This window comes from Pleurodeles waltl, chromosome 3_1, assembly GCF_031143425.1.
Source record: "Pleurodeles waltl isolate 20211129_DDA chromosome 3_1, aPleWal1.hap1.20221129, whole genome shotgun sequence".
NCBI classification, from domain to species: domain Eukaryota; kingdom Metazoa; phylum Chordata; class Amphibia; order Caudata; family Salamandridae; genus Pleurodeles; species Pleurodeles waltl.
In genome coordinates, this window is record NC_090440.1 from 1,877,712,374 (window position 1) to 1,877,738,451 (window position 26,078).

General features: G+C 43.9%; 1 protein-coding gene across 1 annotated transcript in view; it reads left to right on the plus strand.

The window, feature by feature from the left end:
• KLF7 (KLF transcription factor 7) overlaps positions 1-7,064 on the plus strand; it is a 196,964-nt gene extending 189,900 nt beyond the window's left edge. Inside the window, exon 4 of the mRNA XM_069225971.1 lies at positions 443-7,064. Within this exon, the coding sequence (XP_069082072.1) occupies positions 443-494 (52 nt within the window). The 3' untranslated portion in view covers positions 495-7,064. The remainder of the gene's footprint in view (positions 1-442) is intronic.
• Positions 7,065-26,078: the final 19,014 nt, after the last annotated feature.

Sequence of the window (26,078 nt, forward strand, 5' to 3'; positions counted from 1 at the left end):
AGTGTAAAATGTAGGGGCCTGCATGTGGTTTACCCATTCTGTTTGTGCCACATAGACCCGGGAATCTGAGCTTTTGTAAAAAATCATTTTAAATGCTAAAGCTATTAGAAAGAACAAATGTTTGGTATTTAACGAGTCTTTTTAACTTCTTTGCCATTGAGAACTAGGTTGACGATATATCAACATACTGTAATTCAATAAAAACATAGAGATCTGTCCATATCCCATTTTCACTTTCAAGAATGTTTATTTTTGCAGTTAGCATACAGCTCCTCTCCATCTGAATATCATAGGCATTGACAAGATATTTAGACATTCTTAGATGCAGTCTTCTCACAGTTTTATGTCTAACTTCGCCTGGCTTTTTAAAAGTGTGAAATATTTTTGTATCTGACACAAGAGCAATACCATTTAAAACCTTTTTCTCTTTTTATTTTTGTAGGTGTTTTTCCAGGTCTGATCACCTTGCCCTTCACATGAAGAGACACATCTAGGACACCTGAAATCCTCACACAGTTTCACTTGGCTGCATTGAACTCAGTAATCATTGGTTAAAAGTGAAGCTCACAGTTATACATTGCCTTGCAGGAGACAACCACACTATCACATGTAAACCACTCAACACAAAGACATTCACTCGTGCATCCACGTTCATGCACACTGTCACACATGCACACTCCACAGTACAAAAAAAGTTCAGCTTCACGCCTTGCCTCCTAACTGATGTAGGAAGATGAGAGGAGATGGAAGAGCTGAGCAGATTGGTCTGGAAGATTAAAGTCTTGTCAGCAGATTTGATATGAAACTTTTGTTGGATCTGTTTACTCCTGCGGCCACAAAACTCAATGAGAATGCATGAGGCTGCCCAGCTGATGGGCGACAGCTTGGTGGAGCTCATCCTAGCTCACTTTAATGCAGCTCGACAGAAGGAGACCACACTGTCTTATTGTTGCATCTTTGTAGCACTAACATTTACTTTTTAAAGGATTTTAACAACACATTTGAACTAGAAAACCAAATTGGTAGCCAATCCTAACCTCTTGGTTCATTTGTATATTGTGTCTGAGTTCTCTAGAGGATCTGTGATTCCAGATGCATCCTCAGGCTGTCCTTGGCGTGGTCCTTTCTCATGGGATGCAGCAGTCAAGATCTTTTCTCCGCCAGCACCTTTGGCCTTAATGGCACCAGACTATGAGGTGATATCTAAGACACCTATTTTTGTTGGCCTGCATTTTTTAGGCTACTTGGAGAAAAGTTCTGCATCAGAAGGATTTTCTGTTTTTTACCGTTTTTTTTAATGGTTTATATTTTTCTGGGCAGTAGCATACCATATGCACTAGTTATTTCTGGGAGCTGCTAGCACTGATTATAAAAGGGGGCCAAGAAATGGACAACAACAACTTTCAGCGTTCCTCCAGAGGCCTCGCCTTCTTACCAAGATTGCATTACTCAAATATATAACTTCACATGCAGAAGCTTCGTCACTGTCTTTCTTCCATGGGTGAGTCATCTTCACAGCCATGCATTGCAGAGACATGAACAACTTGAACCAGTGATTCAGCCATGGCTCCAGGTTTCTTTCGTTACTGATGGGATGTTGCTCTCGCCCAGCGTTAATCCCTTTGTTATTCTTGCTATTAATGACTTTAAAAACTTGAACTTGTTCTCAGAGCAGCTGCATTTTGTACCTAAAAGTTTGTCTAAGTGTCTAACAAGAAACAAGAAAAAGAAAAAAGCCAAAAATATTAAACGGTCCACCAATGGAAGCATGAGGACTCCTTCAAATTAAAAAATGGCTTTACAGCTTTATTCTTTAACAATCATAAAAGAAACTCAGAAACCTCCTTTCTCACTCACCATGGGCACTCTAAAATGTTTCCAAATGTTAGAAGGGTGAGCAGTTAGTGAAAAGTATGCCTCTACATTGTGGGACTGTTCATCTGATCTTCGCTTATGGAGAAATAACAGTTTAATAGTTAGGTCAGATTAGGCACTTGCAGGAAAGAAGCTGACCCTAAATTCTGAATCAGTCACCTTCTTTAACTAAAATATTAGCAAAATATTGAGTCGTTCATAAGTTGCGTTGATAACTGTTTGACCTAGTCTCCAAAGTTTGCCTCTGGACCATAGTTGTGGTCTTTGCAGACTAAAGGGGTGGTCTTTCGAACATGTGGTATATTTTGTGTGCTCTCTGACCCTTCCTACATGACATGTCTGGCAACAAGAAAACAAATGCACCTTTCCCCACAAGTATCCCCAGGGATGTCTTTCGTAGTTGCCGGCTAGTTTCTTTTAACTGTTCGACTCTTTGACTGTTAGAAATATCTCTTTGGGATGCAAAACTGAACTGTTGAAACAGCAATGCAAGAGGAGCCAAGCAGTTAATCCTTGGCGCTTCAGTTAACAGCTTCCTCCCAGAACCTTTCATGAAACGGGGAATTCAGCATCCCATGTGTGGTGTGCTTGGTTACATCTGTTCCAGAATATCTACTTATCCTTTGAAATATTTTTTAGGGGAGGGAGGGCTTTCGAGGACTGGCTGTGAGATGTGGACCAAAATCTAAGCATCTGTTGAGGGGCGTTGCCTGTCATTTTATCAGAAAGGAAATAATGTTAATTGAAGGAAAGTAATCTCTGTTTTATTCCAAAGATTTTAAAAAGTAGTTATACGTAGGAATCCCTGAAGCACTGCTTGCTGACAATCTCGAAGATTTCTGCTTCAGCATTTGAAAAAAGTTAGTCATTCCATCAGGCTGTTTAATGGAATGGCACAAGCACTGAAGATGGACATCAGAATGTGTGAGAATGTGTGATGGGAACGCTATGGTACTTACGCCCTAGCTGTGTCTAAATGCAGCAAACCTACTTAGCACGCTTAGCTAGAACTACAGATACCCTAGATTAGCTCCACTGGAAAAGCTTTTTTGTGTAAGCCTACAGTACCTGCTCACAACCGCCGTCTCCGGCAATTGCAAGGTGGCACCTTCTGCCTTTCCCTTAGCACTCTGAATACCATTGCTTCTAGAAATGCTTGCTTCAGCTTACAAATGAAATTGCGTCATGGGTGGCGATTCAAAATATCAACAGCGAATAAGGAAAATAAACACATTTGAAAAAGAGAGCCCATCATGCTACCTTGCTGCCATTTTGCGGTCGTCTCCCACTTTCCTATAAATTATTGCAGAACACAAGGGAAAATTTGTACTTCTTAAACAAAACAATTGATATTTTCAACATTTTTTGTTGCACTCTTCCCATTAGCCTGTAAACATACAGGTTAATTGGGACATTGCTTGTTTTGTTGAGGGTCTGTTGACTTGACATGGGACTTTTAGAGGTGGTGTGCACACTGTACAGTTTAATGCAGGCGTGGTTAGGGCAACTATTCAAAATCTCATCAAAAGTAATATTGACTAAGATACTCCGCTTGGGTGATCTGTGAAGACAACCATTTAGGGTCACTTGATAACATATAGCCACTTCTGCTGTGACTACTAACAGCACACACTGACCTAGAAGATTAGGAAGGGAGCCTCAAAAGAAGAGCTTTCTCCAAGGGTAGTGTGCTTAGTTTCTGGAAAACATGGTGAGAACCATAACATAGCAAGTGAATTCAGTTCATAACGCCTGGCTGTAGAATGCATTTTTGTTTATGAGTGGGTTAAAAACACGATCATTAAACATACTTTGCATTCTTGGGAGTCTGACGCCATGGGATTGCAGACTTTTTTCCTGAACTTATTTAGTGCATATCAACATTTCTTGGTACGGGCAAGTAAGCCTGTCTTGGACATTTTATGTAAAAGAAACAATTGTTCAGTTTGAATAATTCAGTTCCATTGTAGTCAGTGATAGTTAGAAACCCTCTATATTCAGTCCTGGTGACCTGTTGTTTGCCCTAACGGTTGTCATTGGGTCATTGTAACATTTTAACATGTGCCAAAAGCTGTTGTAAGAGACAAACCACAAAAAGGCTTTTTGTAGGTGGGCGCCTAGAGTAGTGATCTTTTTGGCTGTCCACATGCACACAATCATGGTCAGTCTATCTGTAGATTAGTTTCTTATTACATTGTGACACGTACATTGGATCCACAATGCAGTTATTCTATTGAAGTTTGACAGTTTCTGACTATGTTTGCATCAGCAAACTGTCTGCCCTTGGCGGCATGTTGGTATAGTCGCCAATATAATGACAAAAATGTGTCAGCTCACTTTGCTTCTTTACTCAGTCACCTCTTCCTTTGGTTACAAATCGCCAACACGTATATCTGACCAGGCTTTTCAAACTCCTCCCACTGGTGCACTCAGTTAAGTGAATAAGATGAGTGATAGCCTGTATTCCCTCATGGCACAATTTTATTGCTTTCTCGATAATTCCATCCAGTCGCTACAGGAATGTGTCTAGGTTTTACCTTGTGTTCTTTTCTGCACCACATCTAAACACTTCAAGTGGACGTCTTGTCTGCAAGTAGAGACATGTGTCCATTTCATGGCACAGCTCTTTTTCGATGCTGGCTGGCTCCTCCTATTTCACTCCGAAGATACACAAGACTGGGTGGGTATATTTTCCTTGAAGAAAGTGCAAGGACAACTCTTAAGCTTGTAAGAGTTCTACCATTGGCTGAATATTGGCATCCGGTCCACCTGAGTCTCTTTTTGTGTTGTCCTTTTAAACAGTCCTCTTAAGATCAAGCCTTGTGTATTGTTCTGCAAATTTTGCACTTTTTTCGATTCTGTATTGCTTACACAGGCAGGAAAGAGACTGAATTTCCTCCAGTTCCCTCTGTTTAACAGGTTTGAGAGAGCAAGAGAGGGTGTTTGTGTATATGAGAACGAGAGAATGGTCACACTTCACTTTGGTAGTGTTAATACATGATAGGCAGAAATCCAAAAAAGGAGGAATACACTGCTGCCTTCTTACCAGCTCCTTGTTCGGAGCCGTCGAACATATTCATTAGAACTGTATTTCTGGTTGTCGATTTTTATATTTTTCTTAATGGCATACCCCTAACTCCTTGTAGGAAGACCATTTATGTGTGTACATAAAAATAAACAAAAAAAATACAAAATGTCAGTGGAGGCCAGTCGCAATTTTCAAATATAATAATAAACAACTCAGTAAAGTTAACGGTAAAACACTCATGAAGTACATGTTAAATACTGAAACAAAGACCAGCACTTGAAACTCATTATACCTTTTTTTTCCAGTTTTTAGGTTGAGTTCCAGTTGCGTTTCCAGGTCCGTTGACTGTCAGATATTTTGAATACGTGAAAGTTGATAGAAAGGCAAGGCAAGTCTTTTTTAAAGTTTCTCCACCAAACAGATTTGGCAAGCAGTTCTTGTAATGAGAATACAGGGGGTTAACAGTATCTAAGACTTAAAATGGCAGTGAGAAGGTATAGCCCACTTGATAACTGAAATAAGGCAGTGTCCTGCCATGCAGCCCAAGAAGTGTTAAGGGATCTCTTCCATTTAAAATATAACTTTCTAAGCATGACTTATTTTGCTTGTCATTTAATAGTCTGGAAAAGCTCCTCACAGCACGAGTCACAGTGTCCATCCTAGCTCACCATGGGCACCATGTAACCTTTATGTAGATGGCAGTCTATCAAGAGCCTCATGCGCCCAATTCACTGTTAGTTCCTGTTTGTATTGCATTTGCTGGTGTCTTTTAAAAACTCACAAATGCAGAGGTAGCCAGTGTGCCGTCAGAAGGAATAAGGCACACGAATGCTAATACTCCGAATCTTGATATATCGTCTAATGCTTCTAGTGTTGCTTAGCCCGTCCTTACCTAGCAAAGTATATGGCGAGCTCCTGAGCTAAAAGCAGCCAGGCTTTTCCTAAGACATAGGGAGCTTGTTCTAATAGTTCCCGTGCCACCCCTCTTCCTCCAGTCTTTGGAATTTCACTAGACAAGGGCCCTCTGCTGTCTGCCATATCGTTTCACGTGTCAGCTGCTTAGGCGTATCTGAGTGCTAGTACCTAGCAACATGTGCGCATCATCAGTGGCATTGTGGGAAGGCTCTTACCTTGTGATAGCTGCCTTCTGTCAATCATTATACATGCAGCTGAATACGAGTCTGCTATAAATGCAATTGAATACGATTCATTGGGGAAAATTACATGGTTACATTACCCATACAACCCCAAATGCCATACCAGCCCACTTATCATTCCAGTGTACGCCTAACTCCACCATGTATTTGCATTCTCGACTCAGAGAAAATTTCCAGCCTTTGCTCATTGGATGAGGCACTGACTGGCAACTAAGATGGGCAACCTCCTCTCTGTAATAATTTTACATATATGAAACAGGGATGTCATGCTTACAGAATATGTCATGTTGAATTTCCATTGTGCATCATTTAAAGCTCATTTTGCGGCTGAACGATTCCCTACCCAATAAAAAAGTAAAGGTACTCCCTTTTAATAATTTCCAAGAGGTGTATGTCGGTTCTTTTGAACTCCGACTACATCATCTTTCGGTGGAATGAAGGGGATTTTATTTTATCTTTGAAAATTGTGAATGTTCTCCACACAGAGAAAAAAAAAAACAGAACAGAAAAACAGAACACGTTGCTTGAAGGAATTAATTTTGCACTATAATTTTTGTTTTTGCCAGATGTGTCAACCAAGCACATTTGGAAAAGATCCTCTGTCACATGCTCTCAGGCCTTTTTCTGGTATTTCTACTATATCTCAGAAGTACATTGTCCTATAACTCTTTGGTTCTGCCTCTGGTTATCTTTTTGTTTTGTTTTTTACATTTTATTTTTTTTAAGCTTTTTATATATAAATATATTACTTTGTCAGTTATTTTTTTTGCTGTACAAAAGTCTTAAGATTTAAAAAAATATTATTTGTATTATATGATGGTTGGTATGTTAATGTTACAAAATTATTAATGAAGAAAAAAATTTATTTTTGTTACCGGTCTGTTTCATAATTCTTTTTTAAATTGGTAAATTGTAAGATATCTATGCAAAAAAGGTTATGTGACGCATTTTTATTTAAGAATGTAATACGTGTAATAAACCGTAGAATGTGTTTGGCCTGGGAATGGTTCAGTGTAAGTTGCTTCATTTCTCTTTGTTCTGTGTGTTTTTCCCTACTGGCAAGTACTCCTAATCCCCTACTCATGTCACACATGGGTGGCGTGTCTTAAAGCAGAAGTGCAGAAGAAGCCCGCCTGAACTGACGTAGTGCCCAACAAAGAAGATGTGCCAAGTGAAAGGATCCAGTCTGTAGGTGGCAACGATTGTGTGGATGTCCCCGTAGTTGGTCGATAGCACTTTGGACTTTTGCCAAAAAATGCAAAGTTTGGGGTGTCCCTCCTCAGCTTTCTTCAATTGAAATTGCAGAGGCTTACCAGTTCTGAATCTCACAGCCAACCTCTCATAGGCTGCCTGTAGGGGATAGAAGCAGTGTGGGTGGCGCTAAATGGCCAAAAGGCGATGGAATAGTTGTGAGCGATAGCTCCAAAAGCTGCGAGTGTCTTTTCCCACGGGAACCTCATTCAGTGAGCATGTACGCTGACAGCACAGTTTAAAGAGAGAGAGATAAAATGGCAAAATGCCTCTTGCCTTAGACACCTCACTGTGGGAAACTTTACGGGAGCAGAACCCACAAAAAGCTTGGCAAAAATACAGCCCATTCCATTTTAAATGTTGTGTAATATAAATAAAGAGTGCAATCAACATCCCAATTCTTATGGGTTATTTTTATTTAACCTACATTATGTATTTTTATTAAAACATCGACACAAACGTTGTTTTACGGGTTGACATTCAAATATATGTATACAAATTCAGTCGCATAAAAATGACTTAATTATAAGATGTAATTACAAAGTATTAACCACGAAGGTCAACAAAGGAGAATTGTTTAATCTATCCCGATAATGGCCAAAAATGCAATCTTGCTATAGAAATAGCAAGCAATATAATCCTTAACTTTCAGCAGCTTTTCCTTTCATCAACAATAGTAAAACCACCTACTCTGTAATACACAGGTATTAAATTTAAAGATTATAGATAGAAGAATTCTCCTCTTGTAGGTCCTTTACAAAATATTGTGTTCTCTATTAGAAATGACACGTGCATTTTCCTGAGAAAACAAACCCATAATTTTCCCGATTTTCTATGAATGTATAGGTACCATGTCACCTTGCAGGAAGATATGGTGCACTGTTAAAAAAAAAAGAAGTCCATATCTATTACTTAGTCCTACATGTTGCCTCGTGGAAAGCAGGCCTTCAGGGCTCAGTCAGTGGTAACTGTGGGTCACTGTTGGTGAATGGTCAGCTTCCAGTGGCATTGCTGGTAACGTCATCGGGGTGCATAACTTTTCAAGAGCACCTTTCAAGTCAGAAGTTACTCCATAGAGGCTGTTTGTAACTCTTCTACCCATAGTGGATCATTGTGTGAGGCATTCTTTGTGGTTTATGGCCCTGGAAAGGCGCGTAATAATTGAGAACGTTTGCAAATCACACAGAAAATAAGCAGTGATGGGCATGCTTATTTTTCTCATCCTGCTCTCTTCCCAAGCATGATTCTCCCGCAAGAGCGTGCAGGGACTGCAACAGATTCTCCTGACTTGCCAGAGTTGAGGACAGGTAATACTCATGATAGATGTTATAGTGGCAGTGGTGACACATGAGAAGAGGTGTTGGGATTGGACCCCGAACTATCCTCAGATGAAAAAGAAATCAAGGACATTGCACTATAAGCTTACACTGACACGTCTCAAACATTGGAATTAGAAGCATAGCCTGTCATGTCAGGAAAATAGGACATTCTAAGATGTTCCAGATACAACAAAGAAAGGTGATTTGTTTGTTCATTATTAACAGCCCTCATCATCCCATTTGCTGTGCACAGGCCAAGAAACAGGTGATTACGACCTACTGGAGAGGGCCTAGCTGATCAAAAGCATTTGAAAAAAACTTGGAGATGGAAATGTAACAGAGGATCCGCTGAATGGGTTGCAGTGTTGTTGACGATATCAAGTCCCCCATGTAGTAGACCACCTTGAGCGGGGAGTCTGTGCAATGAAAGTGGATAATGTTCTGGGGAAAATGGCCGTGAGCCCTTGGCATACATATGGATAATGGTACAAGAACTATGACTCCAAAATATGAGGGTAATGTGTAATGGTATGGTAATGATTTCGTTTTTTGTGACTGGTCTGATCCATGATACCAAAAAAGAAAAGTGAATAAAAAAGATTAAAAAAAGAAACAGGCGAATACAAGAGGATTGAAGTGTCCTGAAATGTTTTTCCTTTTGAGAATACCAAATAATGAACAAGTGGAAGGGAAGGAGTGAGATCTCTCAGCTGTGCATGTGAATAGGTGCAAAACGTGGCTTCATGACAGCATGTTAACATCTCTATCCCTCTCCCTGTAGTGCCTTTGTTTTAAAGATATGTCACAAGGATCAATTATTTATTAAAGCCCTGTATTTTGGATCTGGAGCAGATAAACAATGTGAGTACCTTTCTACCAGCTGCTTGCCCTTGACTATTTTCCTTGTACCCACAAGGCAGGCGACATCAGATTGTTTTTTTGCTAATTCAAACCCAATTTAATTGTTTAAAGTAGCTCACCCAAGAATTGCACTAAGAAAATACACTATGTATATTTAAAAGTGTTTTATTTCAACAGTCCCATCCTGTTGTTTAGTACATGAGTAATAGCTACACAGATTGTAGTGAGAACAGTACTAATGTAGCGAGAATAATGAACATTTCTAAAGTGACTACGATGTTCCTAGCAGCCGAAAACTGTAAGTACTACTTCTATGTGCAACACTATGAAAGCATGGAGCTGCTAAATTGCTTCTGCAATTTCTAGGCAATCAGAACACTACATACCTGTTCACAACACAGCAACTTTGTTTATCAAACCTCCGCACGAAGACAGTGTTTCCTCAGAAGGAAAACACATATCTGCTTGGCTCACCACCTCTCCTCTCCTCTCCTCTCTGTATTAGTTCTCAGCATAAGGATAGATGCTGCAGCAGTCTGTCAGGATCTCTGGAGATAAACTGGGCGGAAGACCTCTCTGAATCAAAAGGGAATTCATGCAATATATATAACTTTGGGTAGTTCCCAAGTTTAGGTGGAGAGCAGCTCCAGTAAGGCACACTCTGCAACACTCTAGAGTTGCTTGCCTAGGATTGACTGTGTGCCATCCACGTTGAGCTAGAAAGCGACAAAGTCTTTTGCAGATTTGTACAGCAAAATCTTTAAGCATAGGATTGGCCCAGCGCCATCTACGCCAAGCTATAAAGCAACAAAATGTGTTGCCATTTGTACAACAAAATCTTTAAGCATAGAATTGGCCCAGTGCCATCCTTGCTGAGCTGTAAAATTACAAAAAGCCTTTCACCACTCCAGGCACAGTATTGTAGCTTTGGACTGGTAAAATACCATCCAAGCCAACCTGGAATAAGCAAAAGCAACCCCTGGCACGTGTTTTAATGTCATTACATCTCTTCAGAGAGGTTTAGCTTTCTCCAGACACAAGGGAGCACCAAGTATAATTATAAGTATGGCCTTTCAGGGTTAGAGTGAAGCATAAATTATGCAAAACAGAAGAGAGAATTCTAGGTAGTTCCCACGTTTAGGTGTAGAGCAGCTCTAGGAAGGAACACCCTGCAACACCATTGACAGTCTAGATTTGCTCATGTCAAATGTCTTATTTTCTAGCAAAGTTTTTAAGCATAGGATTGACAGAGTGTCATCCATGCCAAGCTAGAAAGCAACAAAGTCTTATGCCATTTGTACAGCAACATCTTTAAGCATAGAATTGATCCAGTGCCATCCTTGCAGAACTCTAAAATGACAAAAGCCTTTCACCACATCAGGCGCAGCAGCATAGCTTTGGACTGGTAAAATACCATCCAAGCCAACCTGGAATGAGCAAAAGCAACCCCTGACATGTGTTTCCATGTCATTACTTCTCCTCAGAAAGGTTTTGCTTTGTCCAGGCACAAGGGAGCAACCAGTATCAGTCAAAACAACACCCTTTCAGGGTTAGAGTGGTGCATAAATTATGAAAAACAGATGGGAGAACTATGGGTAGTTTTCAAGTTTAGGTGGAGAGCAGCTCCAGCAAGGAGCACCCTGCAACACCAGTGACACTGAAGATTTGCTCATCTCAAATGTTTTTATTTAGCAAAGTTTTTAAGTATAGAATTGACAGAGTGCCATCCATGGCGAGCTAGAACGCGACAGAGTCGTTTCCCATTTGTATAGCAAAATCTTTAAGCATAGGATTGTCCAGTGCCATCCTTCCTAAGCTGTCAAATAATACAGGCCTTTCACCACTCCATGCACAGTATTATAGCTTTGGACTGGTAAAATACCATCCAAGCCAACTTGGAATTAACAAAAGCAACCCCTGACATGTGTTTTGTTGTCATTACATCTCTTCAGAGAGATTTAGCTCTGTCCAGACACAAGGGAGCACCCAGTATCAGTAAAAACAACACCCTTTCAGGGTTAGAGTGGCGCATAAATTATGAAAAACAGATGGGAGAACTATGGGTAGTTCTCAAGTTTAGGTGGAAAGCAGCTCCAGCAAGGAGCACCCTGCAACACCAGTGACACTGAAGATTTGCTCATCTCAAATGTTTTTATTTAGCAAAGTTTTTAAGTATAGAATTGACAGAGTGCCATCCATGGCGAGCTAGAACGTCACAAAGTCGTTTCCCATTTGTATAGCAAAATCTTTAAGCATAGGATTGTCCAGTGCCATCCTTCCCAAGCTGTAAAATAATACAAGCCTTTCACCACTCCATGCACAGTATTATAGCTTTGGACTGGTAAAATACCATCCAAGCCAACCTGGAATTAACAAAAGCAACCCCTGACATGTGTTTTGTTGTCATTACATCTCTTCAGAGAGATTTAGCTCTGTCCAGACACAAGGGAGCACCCAGTATAAGTCAAAACAATACCCTTTCAGGTTTAGAGCGATGCATAAATTATGCCAAACAGACAGGAGATCTCTGGGTAGTTCCCAAGTTTAGGTGGAGAGCAGCTCCAGTAAGGAGTACACTGCAACATCAGTGACACTCTCGATTTGCTCACCTCAAGTGTCTGTTTTTTCTAGCAAAGTTTTAAAGCATAGGATTGACAGAGTGCCATTCACTCTGAGCTAGAAAGCGACAAAGTCTTTTGCCATTTGTACAGCAAAATCTTTACGCATAGGATTGGCCCAGTGCCATCCTTGCTGAGCTATAAAATGACACAAGCCTTTCAACATTTCAGGCACAGTATTATAGCTTTGGACTAGTAAAATACCCTGCAAGCCAACTGGAATGAGTAAAAGCAACTCCTGACATGTGTTTTGATGTCATTACGTCTCTTCAGATAGGTTTAGCTTTGTCCAAACACAAGGAAGTCCCCAGTATAAGTCAAAACAACACCCTTTCAGGGTTAAAGTGAAGCATAAATTATGAAAAACAGAAAGAGAACTCTTGGTGGTTCCCAAGTTCCGGTGGAGAGCAGCTCCGGTAAGGTGGCACCCCGCAACATCAGTGACACTATAGATTTGCTCACCTCTGATGTCTTTTTTCTAGCAAAGTTTTTAAGCATAGGATTGACAAAGTGCCATCCACGCCGAGCTAGAAAGCGACAAAGTCTTTTGCCATTTGTACAGCAAAATCTTTAAGCATAGGATTGGCCCACTGCCATCTTTGCAGAGCTGTAAAATGACACAAGCCTTTCACCTCTCCTGGCACAGTATTATAGCTTTGGACTGGTAAGATACCATCCAGACCAAACTGGAATGAACAAAAGCAACCCATGACACGTGTTTTGATGTCTTTACGTCTCTTCAGAGAGGTTTAGCTTTGTCCATACACAAGGGAGCAACCTGCAAGACCAGGGAAACTCTAGATTTGCTCACCTCAAATGTCTGTTTTCTTAGCAAAGTTTTTAAGTATAGAATTGACAGAGTGCCATCCATACCGAGCTAGAAAGTGACAAAGTCTTTTGCCATTTGTACAGCAAAATCTTTAAGCATAGGATTGGCCCAGTGCCATCCTTACGGAGCTGTAAAAGGACAAAAGCCTTTCACCACTAAGAGGCACAGTATTACACTTTTGGACTGGTAAAATACCATCCAAGCCAACCTGGAATGAGCAAAAGAAACCCCTGACACGAGTGTCGATTTCATTACATCTCATCAGAGAGGTTTAGCTTTGTCCATACATAAGGGAGCACCTAGTATAAGACAAAACAACACCGTTTCAGGGTTAGAGTGATGCATAAATTATGCAAAGCAGAAGAGAGAACTCTGTCTTGTTCCCACTTTTAGGTGGAGAGCAGCTCCAGTAAGGAGCACTCTGCAACACCAGCAACAGTCTAGATTTGCTCACCTCAAATATCTTTTTTCTAGCAAAGTTTTTAAGCATAGGATTGACAGAGTGCCATCCACACCGAGCTAGAAAGTGACAAAGGCTTTTGCCATTTGTGTAGCAAAATCTTTAAGCTTAGGGTTAGCCCAGTGCCAACCTTGCAGAGCTGTAAAATGACAAAAGCCTTTCCCTACTTCAGGCGCATCAATGTAGCTTTGGACTGGTAAAATACCACACTAGCCAATCGGGAGTGAGCAAAATCAACCCCTGACGCGTGTTTCCATGTCATTACATCTCCTCAGAAAGGTTTTGCTTTGTCCAGACAGAAGGGAGCAACCTGTATCTGTCAGAACAACACCCTTTCAGGGTTAGAGTGGCGCATAAATTATGCAAAACAGATGGAGAACTCTGGGTAGTTCTCAAGTTTAGGTGGAGAGCAGCTGTTGTAAGGAGCACCCTGCAACACCAGCGACACTCTAGATTTGCTAGTCCCAAATTAATTTTTTTCTAGCAACGTTTTATGCATAGGATTGACAGAGCCACCCACCAAGAGCAAGAAAGCCACAAAGTGTTTTGCCATTTGTATAGCAAAATCTTTAAGCACAGAATTAGCCCAGTGGCACCCTTGCCAATCTGTCAAATGAAAAAAAGCCTTTCACCACTCCAGGCACAGTATAATAGTCTTTGGACCGGTAAAATACCCTCCAAGCAAACCTGGAATGAGCAAAAGCAACCCCTGCCACATATTTCATGGTCATTACATCTCTTCCGAGAGGTTTAGCTTTGTCCATACACAAGGAAGCATCCAGTGTAAGTCAAAACAACACCTTTTCATGGTTAGAATGATGCCTAAAGTATGCAAAACAGAAGAGAGAACTCTGGGTAGTTACCAAGTTTAGGTGGAAAGCAGCTCCACTAAGGAGTACCCTGCAACACTAGTGACACTCTAGATTTGCTCACCTCAAATGTCTGTTTTTCTAAGTTTTTAAGCGAAGGATTGATAGAGTGCCATCCACGCCTAGAAAGCGACAAAGTCTCTTGCCATTTATACCGCAAAATCTTTAAGCATAGGATTGGCCCTGTGCCGTCCTTCCTGAGCTGTAAAATGACAAAAGCCTTTTACCACTCCAGGCACAGTATTATAGCTTTGGATTGGTAAAATGCCATCCAAGCCAACTTGGAATGAGCAAAAGCAACCCCTGACCTGTGCTTTGATGTCATTACATCTCTTCAGAGGTTTAGCTTTGTCCAGACACAAGGGAACACCCAGTATAAAGCAACACAACAGTTTTCATGGTTAGAGTGATGCATAAATTATGTAAGACAGAAGCGAGAACTCTGGCTAGTTCCCAAGTTTAGGTGGAGAGCAGCTCCAGTAAGAAGCACCCTGCAACACCAGCGGCACTCTAGATTTGCTCACTTCAAATGTCTGTTTTTCTAGCAAAGTGTTTAAGCATTGGATTGACAGAGTGCCATTGATGCAGAGCTAGAAACCGACAAAGTATTTTGCCATTTGTACAACAAAATCTTTAAGCATAGGATTGGCCCAGTGCTATCCTTGCCGAGCTGTAAAAATAAGAAAAGCCTTTCACCACTCCAGGAACAGTATTATAGCTTTGGACTGGTAAAATACCATCCAAGCCAACCTGGAATGAGCAAAAGCATCCTCTGACACCTGTTTCGATGTCATTATATCTCTTCAGAGAGGTTTAGCTTTGTTTACCTGGTGTTGCAGGGTGCTCCTTACTGGAGCTACTCTCCACCTAAACTTGGGAACTACCCAGAGTTCTCTCTTCTGTTTTGCATTATATATAATATATATATATATATTAATATATATATATATATACAGAGAGAGAGAGAGAGAGAGAGAGAGAGAGAGAGAGAGAGAGAGAGAGAGAGAGAGCGAGCACGTTGACTACTGACTTTCCCCCTGCATTGGAGGGCTTCCCATTAATTCGAAACATTACCGGTAGGAATCAGCGTGATGACAATATGGCAACTCAGACTAAGGGCCTCATTATGACCCTGGCGGTACAGAACCGCCAGGGCGAACGGGGGCGGAAGCACCGCCGACAGGCCGGCGGTGCTCCCTTGGGCATTCCGACCGCGGCGGTAACGCCGCGCTCGGACCGGGACAACTGGCGGTCTCCCGCCAGTTTCCCGCTGCCCAAATGAATCCTCCAAGGCGGCGCAGCATGCTGCGCCGCCTTGGGGATTCTGACACCCCCTACCGCCATCCTGTTCCTGGCGGTTCGCCCGCCAGGAACAGGATGGCGGTAGGGGGTGTCGCGGGGCCCCTGGGGGCCCCTGCAGTGCCCATGCCAATGGCATGGGCACTGCAGGGGCCCCCGTAAGAGGGCCCCGCTAGTATTTCACTGTCTGCATAGCAGACAGTGAAATACGCGACGGGTGCAGTAGCACCCGTCGCACCTTTCCACTCCGCCGGCTCGATTACGAGCCGGCTTCATCGTGGGAAGGTTGTTTTCCCCTGGGCTGGCGGGCGGCCTTTTGGCGGCCGCCCGCCAGCCCAGGGGAAAACTTGGAATACCCTCCGCGGTCTCTGGACCGCGGAGCGGTATTTTGGAGGGGGGAAGTCTGGCGGGCGGCCTCCGCCGCCCGCCAGACTTAGAATGAGGGCCAATATGTTTATTCTACACATTCACTGTCAGACCTTGAAATGTAGATATCAGGGAGCTTGCAGGACACTGTGGCCCTCATTCGGACCTTGGCGGGCGGCGGAGGCCGCCCGCCAAAGTCCCGCCGTCAAAATACCGTACCGCGGTCGCAAGACCGCGGCGGGTATTTTGACTTTTCCCCTGGGCTGACGGGCGGCCGCCGAAAGGCCGCCTGCCAGCCCAGGGGAAAACGACCTTCCCACCATGAAGCCGGCTCGTAATCGAGCCGGCGGAGTGGGAAGGTGCGACAGGTGCTACTGCACCCGTCGCGTATTTCACTGTCTGCTATGCAGACAGTGAAATACTAGCGGGGCCCTCTTACGGGGGCCCCTGCAGTGCCCATGCCATGCCCACCCCAGGGGCCCCGCGACACCCCCTACCGCCATCCTGTTCCGGGCGGGCGAACCGCCAGGAACAGGATGGCGGTAGGGGGTGTCAGAATCCCCCATGGCGGCGCAGCGAGCTGCGCCGCCATGGGGGATTCAAATGGGCAACGGAAAACCGGCGGGAGACCGCCGGTTTTCCATTTCTGACCGCGGCCAAAGCGCCGCGGTCAGAATGCCCAAGGGAGCACCGCCGGCCTGTCGGCGGTGCTCCCGCCCCCGTTGGCTCTGGCGGTGCAACACCGCCAGGGTCATAATGAGGGCCTGTGTGTCACTTTATGTGCTAGTGAAGTAATTGTTTGGATGAGCTGACACTTTCAAGACTCTGTGAAAGATAATGCCATGCAGCATATTGCCCAAAGCAGACAGGCTAACTTAACATGGTCAAGATGGAGTCTGGCTTTGGGAGATTTACAACATCCCCGTATTGGACATCTGAGTATGAAGTAGCTGAATCTGATGCATATGGATGACATCATTCTAGGGATTATATTTTATAGGAATAACCTAACTAAAACTAACAAATTCTAAGTAAGATCCATGCTCTCAGAATGGAAATGTAAAACTTCATGTCTGAGATGAACTAAAATAAACCAGTTGATAAAATGAGCACGAACAGTATTAAATGAATATATAAAAGTAACATAAAATGATGCATTAAGCTTCACACAAAATGTTTCTCTTAGGCTTTGCATGTGTCAAGCATCAATATAAAACCTTGTATCATACAGAAGGACAATAACATTAGTCTGGGAAGAAATACGTTGTGTAGTTTTGTAGAGCAGGCATGATATGAAATATTCCGAAATGAAAAATTACACAGCTTGGGAAAAATAGAAATGAAAAAGGAAAAAATAGTTTATTGACGTATTTTCTTCGCAATGAGATTTATTACACACTCTGTACTTGATATGAGATTTGGTGAACGTTCTTGGTCAGATTTGGGACAACTGCTCCTAGTCGTCAACTGAAGATGCTTCTCTGATAACAAGATCACAGGCAGCATGTCTGTGATTGATGAAATGGATTGGTAATGCCGGCACGATACTAACTGCTTGTGAGGTGGCTGGAACATATGTTGTGGTTCCAGTGCACTCAGAGATGGTGAGATTGCTCCTATGGGTGGCTCAAATGGCAGCCGCGGTGAGTAAATCCTTGGGAAGCACTTCAAAGGGAGGAGTCGAGCCATCATTGCGAGTATTTTGCAGCATGGTCAAGTGCACTGCTTGACATTGCTTCTGGTGTGGCTGCAATGGTTGCAAGAGCAACTCCACATCTAGGGAACCCCTTGGGACTGCTCCAGATGCTGTTCTAAAATGATTTCAGTGATACAGAATATTCACCAAAAGACGGGTTTCACTTGAAAATTATTTTTTCAGCACTTTTGTTCACCTGGATACGTGTTGGTTTCTAGAGAAAGATGACAACACCACAGGCAATAAGTAAAAGGATGGTTTTTGAATCCTCCTAAAAGACTTGAAACAAGAACTGAAAAAAGGATGGAATCTGTCAGAACACACCTTTAAATCCAGTCACAAGACCATAGGCAATGTTTTGGAAAAGTGAACAATACCACTTGTACTTGGATGTGTTAAAAACCGTGTGCACAATGTTCGTGAAATGAGCTAGGTATTTTGTTTGTGACAGCCTCTGTCTTTCTGAAGTAGTTCTTGATGTCTGCAAATAGTAGGACCTCTTTTTGTAGTAAAAGTATGACAGGTTTACTAATTTTTCAAAACTTTCTTATTAATTCTATGCCAAGGGGCACTTTTGATTACATGTTGAAGTGGTGGGTCAAGGTTTTTCGACAACACTGAATTGCTTTAGAAACTGTAATCACATAAAGTTGGCCAGGTTCCATCCTGCAGCAGCTGGCTTTGGTTAAGTGCGTGGGGATGGACGAATTGGGAATTACTGATAACATCCAGTTCAATGTAGGCAACAAACCAATACACCCTCCATTCAAAGAAACTGAATTATACAGTAGTGAGTGACCTAAACGAGTTCTGCAGCTAGAAACACAGAGGCATCTTTATTTAAGCACATGTAGAAGAAAGGGAATTTCTACCAATAAAACAGATGTGAATTGTGCACTTTTTGTGTACCAGCTCAATGATTAATATTTCTATAAGGACTGAAAATGATAAGTAGTCACTGGATGGGAATTAATGTTGTGGATCAGCCATGTGACAATTGGATGTTCACTAACATAAAAGGGGGTGTCTTCCAATTACTCAGTGCTTAACAAAGTGTAGGTGTATTGCATTTTAGACATTGGTTTCTATGTTAACAGTAAGTTACAGGGCTCAAAAGTGTCTTTTTCATTTAGACGTTGTGTGGGCACATAACCTGATGGAGGAGTTTGTAAAGCCCACTGTAGTTAAGTTATATCTTCTAACTGAGCCATGATGTAAAAGACCTACGGTAAGTCTCCTTTATGGAGATCTAATGCTGAGGACATGATGTTATTTAATGAATTCACTCTTTTGGAGGGTGTATGTATTCCATTGTTAATACTAAACATTGCTTGCATATTTTCTTCATCTCTCAGTAGGATTCTTTCAGCAGCTTCTCTTTCTCAGTAGTTGCTCCACTCATTGTAAATGCACATAATAATGTCAATATAAATGTAGTTTTAGCTGGGAGTGGTCCCAGAAGGAAATCGGAAAATACCCTATTTCCTTTAATTAGGGACAAATGCTCCTTCACAACCGGAAGACTGGAACGTGCTAACTGACATTGGCACAGCTTACCTACACTATATGCAGTACTGACTACATGTATTTGTTTGTTAAACCAGAGATCAGAGTGATTACCTTTTGGACCAGGATGTAGGAAAGGAAGCAATGCATGCATGTATTCCAGTCATAGGGCCATAAACCCAAACATTCAGGAGGAAATTGTAAGGAGTTACAAGTTCAGTGTGGGGTATATAGGACTTACTTCAGAGTCTGAAATGTTAATTTGTGTGTGCCAATTGGTGAACAGTGTCGAATTAACCTTTCATAGTTCCAAGTCCCAGACAGGTAATCTGCTTCGATGGTTAAATTCAGAAAAAGCATGAAAACATTTCTTTGGGTATATTGCCTGCTCAGAGCTTTTGCCTTGGACATGCCAATACTTGGTCCCCAAGTACTTTTTTCTTCAATATTTTCTTTTCAACACTCATATCTCTGTAAAACCAAATACTGGTTGAATCCTGCTGACTAAATCAGCTTGTTAGTTGTAATTGAGTTGTTCTAGAGTTGTTGTGGATGTTTTGAGAAATAGAAAGCAGAGAGATATAACCTGTCCTCTCTGTGGAAATTGGGGAATTTCTTTTAAAAAGTTGAACAACTATTAGGGGTGGAGCTTCACAATGCACCCACTTTGTGTTGTTATATAGTTATGTGAGATAGCTAGTTTGATGTTTGTAATAGTGTGCAAAATGATGAAAAGAACACATTTCTTTGTAATTCAATACATTCAAATAGGGATATTCATTGTTTAGGGTTGTATATGCCTGTAAATCAGACATGATACATTTTAGTTTCAGTGTCCCAGTCATCTGAAATAGAATGAGGAATAATCACATAATTCAATGAACCTTTCAAAATATATAACAATTCAAATGTGTCAGTAGATCTTCCATAACCTGATTGGGAACACATTCCCAAACTATGCTTCTGGGCAAAGGATAATCTGTTGTGTTTGCAACATATGGATCTCGTCGAGCTCTGTGGGAGTAAAAATGGCAATGAAATTCTCAAACCACAAGTTGTGGAACAGTTCTTTCAGGGACGTAATGTCCTTTTAGTAGCAGCAGAATGACAGTCAGTGCTATCAGCCACAAGATGAAAATAAATAATGTAGCAATCCAAACACAAGCATTTACAATGCAATAGGTCTCACACTTGTGAGAGTTCGAGCTTTTGGCATTCTGAGTGACAATGTCTTTTACCCATGTGTTTTGGTTTGGAGTGGACCTTAGAACTAGAACGCTGCCTTTAAAGGGCAGTGCTTCTACCCGCAAGCATAGGAAGAACGTTATGAACGTTGTGTAGACATTTTTCAGAGCATAAAACAACACATTTCCTTGTGCCATCTTATTTATGGAGTAGCACTTGTTTTATATAAAATAACAATCTTTAAGAGTGATTGGATGTAAACAATGACATAGCTCCAAGTTAGAAAGTATACTACAGACGGTTATGAGTAATCCTGAAAAACATGTGACATTGCTCCAGTACCAGAAGGTCTTTTTAATCAATAACTCTCAATTATTTTTGTACAACCCAGTGGTTTTGAACACATAAATAGTCAAATACAGTTTAAGCGAGAACAAAGTCAACATTAACAGCCCATTCAGTGAAAATAGCAAAACGTTTTTTTTTCAGACACAAAAGCTGCACACCATACTTTCCCCATACTCACGCACGCCCAGCCCAGAAAAAAGTGTACACCTGTGTTTTTGTTGATATTTGATTTGCCAACATTTGTGATAGTCCACCAAATTAACACTTCTATTGCTGTGCATAGACAGTGACACGGTCATGCATTCCAATGGCGGCACATTATTATCATTTTCCCTGTCTACCCACCTTCTCCCAAAAAAACCACACCCCAGATGTTCCTGCGGAGATAGCTTTAATGTTTTGTTCCACTACATTACAATCCCTGTGTGAACTAAAAGTAGCATGGCTGATGAGCCACTGAAACATAAGCAAAAATATATAAGGTCTCTTGAGCAAGATGCAGCAACACTGCTGTCTGGTTAGCCACATTCAGTTACTGACATAACTCTTTCGTTCAGTGACTTGATAATCCACCGACCACCCAGCTACAGAAACTCGTCCATCATTTACCAACTGCTTATAGTAGTAAAAAAAACAATCCTGGCCTATTGTTTTGGACAAACTTTATTATTATTTTTATTTTTACTTGAGATTAGGTCTCTAATCTTGAATAGTTCCTGAGATTACACGCCACTTGAGCAAGTCAGAAAAGAATTGCAGGAGTTGTTTCAGAGAAGACGAAAGAAACTAGCCACTTGGGCTAATGCTGCTGCCAGTGGTGCTACTGTCAGCGGTGCAGGTGGAGGTGCAGATGGCGGTGCTTGCGGCGGTGCAGGTGGCGGTGCTGGCTGCGGTGGAGGTGCTGGTGCTGCCAGTGGTGAGGGGAAGCTCCAGCCCTTCCCCTGCAGCCTCGGACGGCTGCCCACTGGGGCTGCTGACAGTAGTGGTGCTTGTGGCGGTGCAGGTGGCAATGCTTGTGGCAGTGCAGGTGGCAGTGCTTGTGGCAGGGCAGGTGGTGGTGCTGCCCGCGGTGCAGGTGGCGGTACTGGATGTTGTGCTGGTAGCCACCAGGCCCTCACCTGCAGACTCGGATGGCTGAAGTGCCTTGGCTGGTGTTTTCTGCCCCTTCCTGCCCTTGGCAGATGGTGGTGTCACCTTGGGTCTGGCAGCTGGAGTCTTTGACGTGGCCTTGCTGGGTGGTTGTGGCTCCTTCCCCTTACTGGATGCTGTTCCCTTCTTCACCTTGCCAGGTGGCGGAATCTTTTTTCCCTTGGCAGTGGTTGGTGGCACACTGGCCGGCCTGACGGGTGCCCCCTTTAAGCCTATGACAGCTGCAGGAACCACAGCGGAAGTGGACTTGGTGGCTGAGGTGCTGGGCTGGGTTTTGGCCACCCTGGCCCAAAGGGAAGGATGGGGGGAGGGGTAGGGAACAGGTCAATGTTGGCTAGGAAAAGCTGTTTAGGGACATTGGGGCGGGAAGATGGTGAAGGTTTGGGAGTGGAGGAAGAGGGAGTGGTTGTTGGAGGTGTCTGTCTGCTGCTTTTGGGTGCAGGTGCATGGGCTGTATGCTGTTGTGAGGTGGATGGCTGTTGGGTGTTTGAGTGCTTGCGTTAGTGTACTTTAGGAGGGGGGACATACACAGTGGGAGAGGACACCGGGGATGTGTGCATGGCTGTTGTGGAGGGGTCTGCCAGTGAGGTGTGTGTTCTACTTGGTGTGGTGATGCTGGTAGAGGATTATGATGTAGTGCATGCAGGTGTGAGTGTGGACAGAACTGGGTGGGAGGTGGTGGAGGAGGAGGATGGGGAGACATTGGAAATAGTGGATGTTGGTGTGTCTGCAACGGGATGGTGTTTGTGTGAGTGCCTGTGGGATGAAGTGTGGTGCTTGTGTTTGCCTGTGACACTCTTGGGTGTTGTCTTGTGTGCATGCTCATCTGCCTGTGTGCTTGGGATGGGTTGGGGTTGAGGAGAATGGGACTGGGCAGTGGAAGTTGGAGGGGGGATGGAAGAAACAGGGGCAATGGCTGCCATCAGAGAGGAGGCCAGAGCCTGATTCGATCTCTGTTGGGCCGCCAATCCAGTGTGAATGCCCTCCAGGAATGCATTAGATTGTTGCTTCTGGGCTGCCAGCCCCTGGATAGCATTCACAATGGTTTATTGCCCTACAGAGATGGATCTCAGGAGGTCAATAGCCTCCTCACTCAGGGCAGCAGGGCTAACTGGGGCAGGGCCTGAGGTGCCTGGGGTGAAGGAGATGCCACCCTCCTGGGTGAGCTGACACAGGCAACTTGATGAGGGGATGCTAGGAGGGCGGTGTTGGTATGAGGGTGGCGGATGTACCTGTAGCTGGGGTGGTCACAGAAGTGTCCGCCACCACTGGGGAGCTTCCATCGGAGGAGGTATCTGTGTCAGAACTGTCCCCTCCAGTGTCCACCGTGTTACTCCCCTCGCCCTCCATCCCACTGGTGGATTCTGCCTCCTGGGTCCTGTGGGATGCAGCTCCCTCTGTCGCCGGTGCCTCTGCTCCTCCGCCAGATGATGCTAATGCAGATAAGGACAGGATGGCAAAACAAAAACGGGGGGAAGAGACAAAGGATACACTTGGTCAATGGCTGCACCAGCACCACCGTTGGCGTACACAGCACCCTCACACACAGGGAACAGGCCTACATGATATGCCATAGTACTACCAGAGAAATAGTTAGCAGCCAAGGCATGGGGAGGGGCACACACCGCCAAATGCAGCACACCTGGGACCCACTCAGCCCTGACCAGTATTGGATGCCTACGAGCTAGGTATCAAGATTTTCCCTTCTGAACCCTAGTCACCAGGGGACCTATGCTGCAATGTCAGGCCTGGCCTAGGGGCACCCCCTGACACACATCCCCCACCCATATACCACCCTATAATGCGTACGTTTTATTGATCGGCAATGTGAGCCCCTCAAGCGCCCATCAAGCTCTGAATAGGCCACCGACAGTGTACGGGCTATCAGGTGGGTCAGGGTTCGACAGGCAAGCCTTCCTCTTTGGGAGGCCATCCCTAGCTGGGCCTCCGCTGTCTTCCGTGACCAGCATCTCAGGTCCTCCCACCATTTGCGACAGTGGGTGCTCTGCCTGCCATAGCCCCCCAGGGTCCGCACCTCCTTTGCAATGGCACACCATATACCCTTCTTTTGATGGGTGCTGACCTGCAGAGGCAATACACACAGGAAAATAGATTTGGACAAACAGTCCTGCCTGTTAAACATATGGCCCACCATACCTGTTTCCGACCACATTTACACACACATGGCCCAGCACACAACCTATACGCCGGCCAGAGGACATCCACCCACCCCACTTACACGAGGCCTTCAAACACACCACTCCATGCATTCATGCCACGTGTATCGTGCCCACAGTGTTCTCACCTGTTGGTCTGGAGGCCCATACAGCAGTTCGTACTGGGGTAGGACCCCATCCACCAGTCTCTCCAACTCCTCCGAAGTGAAGGCTGGGGCCCTTTTCCCGGTCACATGGGCCATGGTAGGTTCCAGACACAGGTCACAGCAGCACATGCAGTGTAGATCCTCTCCTGTTGGAGGTCAGGTAGCAAGTGAGGAATCAGATAGAAAATGGCGGTCACGTCTGCGGCGTAGATCACCATTGGCCACTGTAACCCATAGGGCCCAATTATAACCAATGAGGAGTTGCATGGCGGTTCCCGACTGCCTCCCACAACGGCGCACAACGTCAGCGGAATAACCTCACTTCCACCTGTCTCTCCACACAGGACAGGGGGACGCCATTTCAGAGGGGGCAGGCCCTGAAACATTGCTGCGGCCCTGGTGATATTAGGACATACTGGACAAATCACACTGGCCCATTACAAGTTAACAGGATGCAAAGTTCTGTTGTAGCTCCATTCTTCAGTTCGTGAATGGCTCCTCACTTAGATTCCTACCACTGTGGATGACTAGGAGATGGAGACATACCCCGTGTACAGACCCCTGGTGGACTTGGAAACACTGGAGGACAGGCACATTATCCCCACCTATAGACTTGACAGGGCCACAATCACAGAACTGTGTGCCCAATTGGAGCCTGACCTGATATCTGCTATCCGTCACCCACTGGGATCCCCCCTCTTGTGCAAGTTCTATCAGTGCTCCATTTCCTGGCAACTGGTTCTTTCCAAGTGACAGTGGGCTTGGCAGCAGGAATGTCACAGCCAATGTTCTCAATAGTGCTGACAAGAGTGTTGTCTGCCCTCATTAAACACATGTGCAGCTACATTGTTTTCCTCCAGGTTGAAGATTTGGCCACAGTGAAGGTCGAGTTCTATGCAATGGGACATATCCCCAACATAATTAGGGTGATTCATTGAACACAAATAGCATTTGTCCCACCTCCCCAGCCAGAATGAACAGGTGTTCAGAAATCGGAAGAGTTTCCACTCTATGAATTTACAGGTGGTGTGCTTGCCGGACCAGTACATCTCCCACCTCAATGCTAAGTATCCTGGGTTGGTGCATGAGGCCTTTGTCCTGAGGAACAGCAGCATCCCAAATGTGATGGGCCAACTACAGATGCACAGGGCGTGGCTAATAGGTGAGCCCTGGTTCGCACCCAGTAGATGTTGGTGTATGGGTATGGTGTGGGCCATAGGGGATAGTGTGTGGCTAAATGTTGTCCCTCAATATTTCAGGTGACTCTGGTTACCCCAACCTATCAGGGCTGCTGACCCCTGTGAAGAATGCCAGGACAAGGGCAGAAGAGCATTATAATGAGGCACATGGGCGAACCAGAAGGATAATTGAAAGGACCCATGGTCTCCTGAAGGCCAGGTCCCAGTGCCTCCATCTGACATGTGAATCCCTGTGCTACTCACCCAAGAAGGTCTGCCAGTTAGTGGTGGCATGCTGCATGTTGCACAACCTGGCCCTCAGTCGCCATGTCCCATTCCTGCAGGATGAGGAGGCTGGAGATGCCCGTGTGCCAGCAGTGGACCCTGTGGACAGTAGGACGAGGAGGCAAAGGATGAGAATGGGGGCAACAGAACATCTGTGATCAGACAATACTTCCAATGACACACAGGTAGGACAATGTTACTTCACATTTCAATGACATTTGTTTGAATTTCTGTTGAACTGACATGCTGATATTTCCCACTTCTATGCCCACTTACTGTTCCCTCTTCCAATTCATTTTGCAGATGTTGGTGTCCTCACATATACTCCTGGTGTGATCACTGCAGCCAGCTACAGGTCATTAATCTATGTTCATTTTCTGTACAGTTGATTTGCAATGTTTGTACCGTTTCAATGAATACATATAATAGATATACATGACATACTCCAAACTTCTTTTTTCCAAGAGTGTTTATTG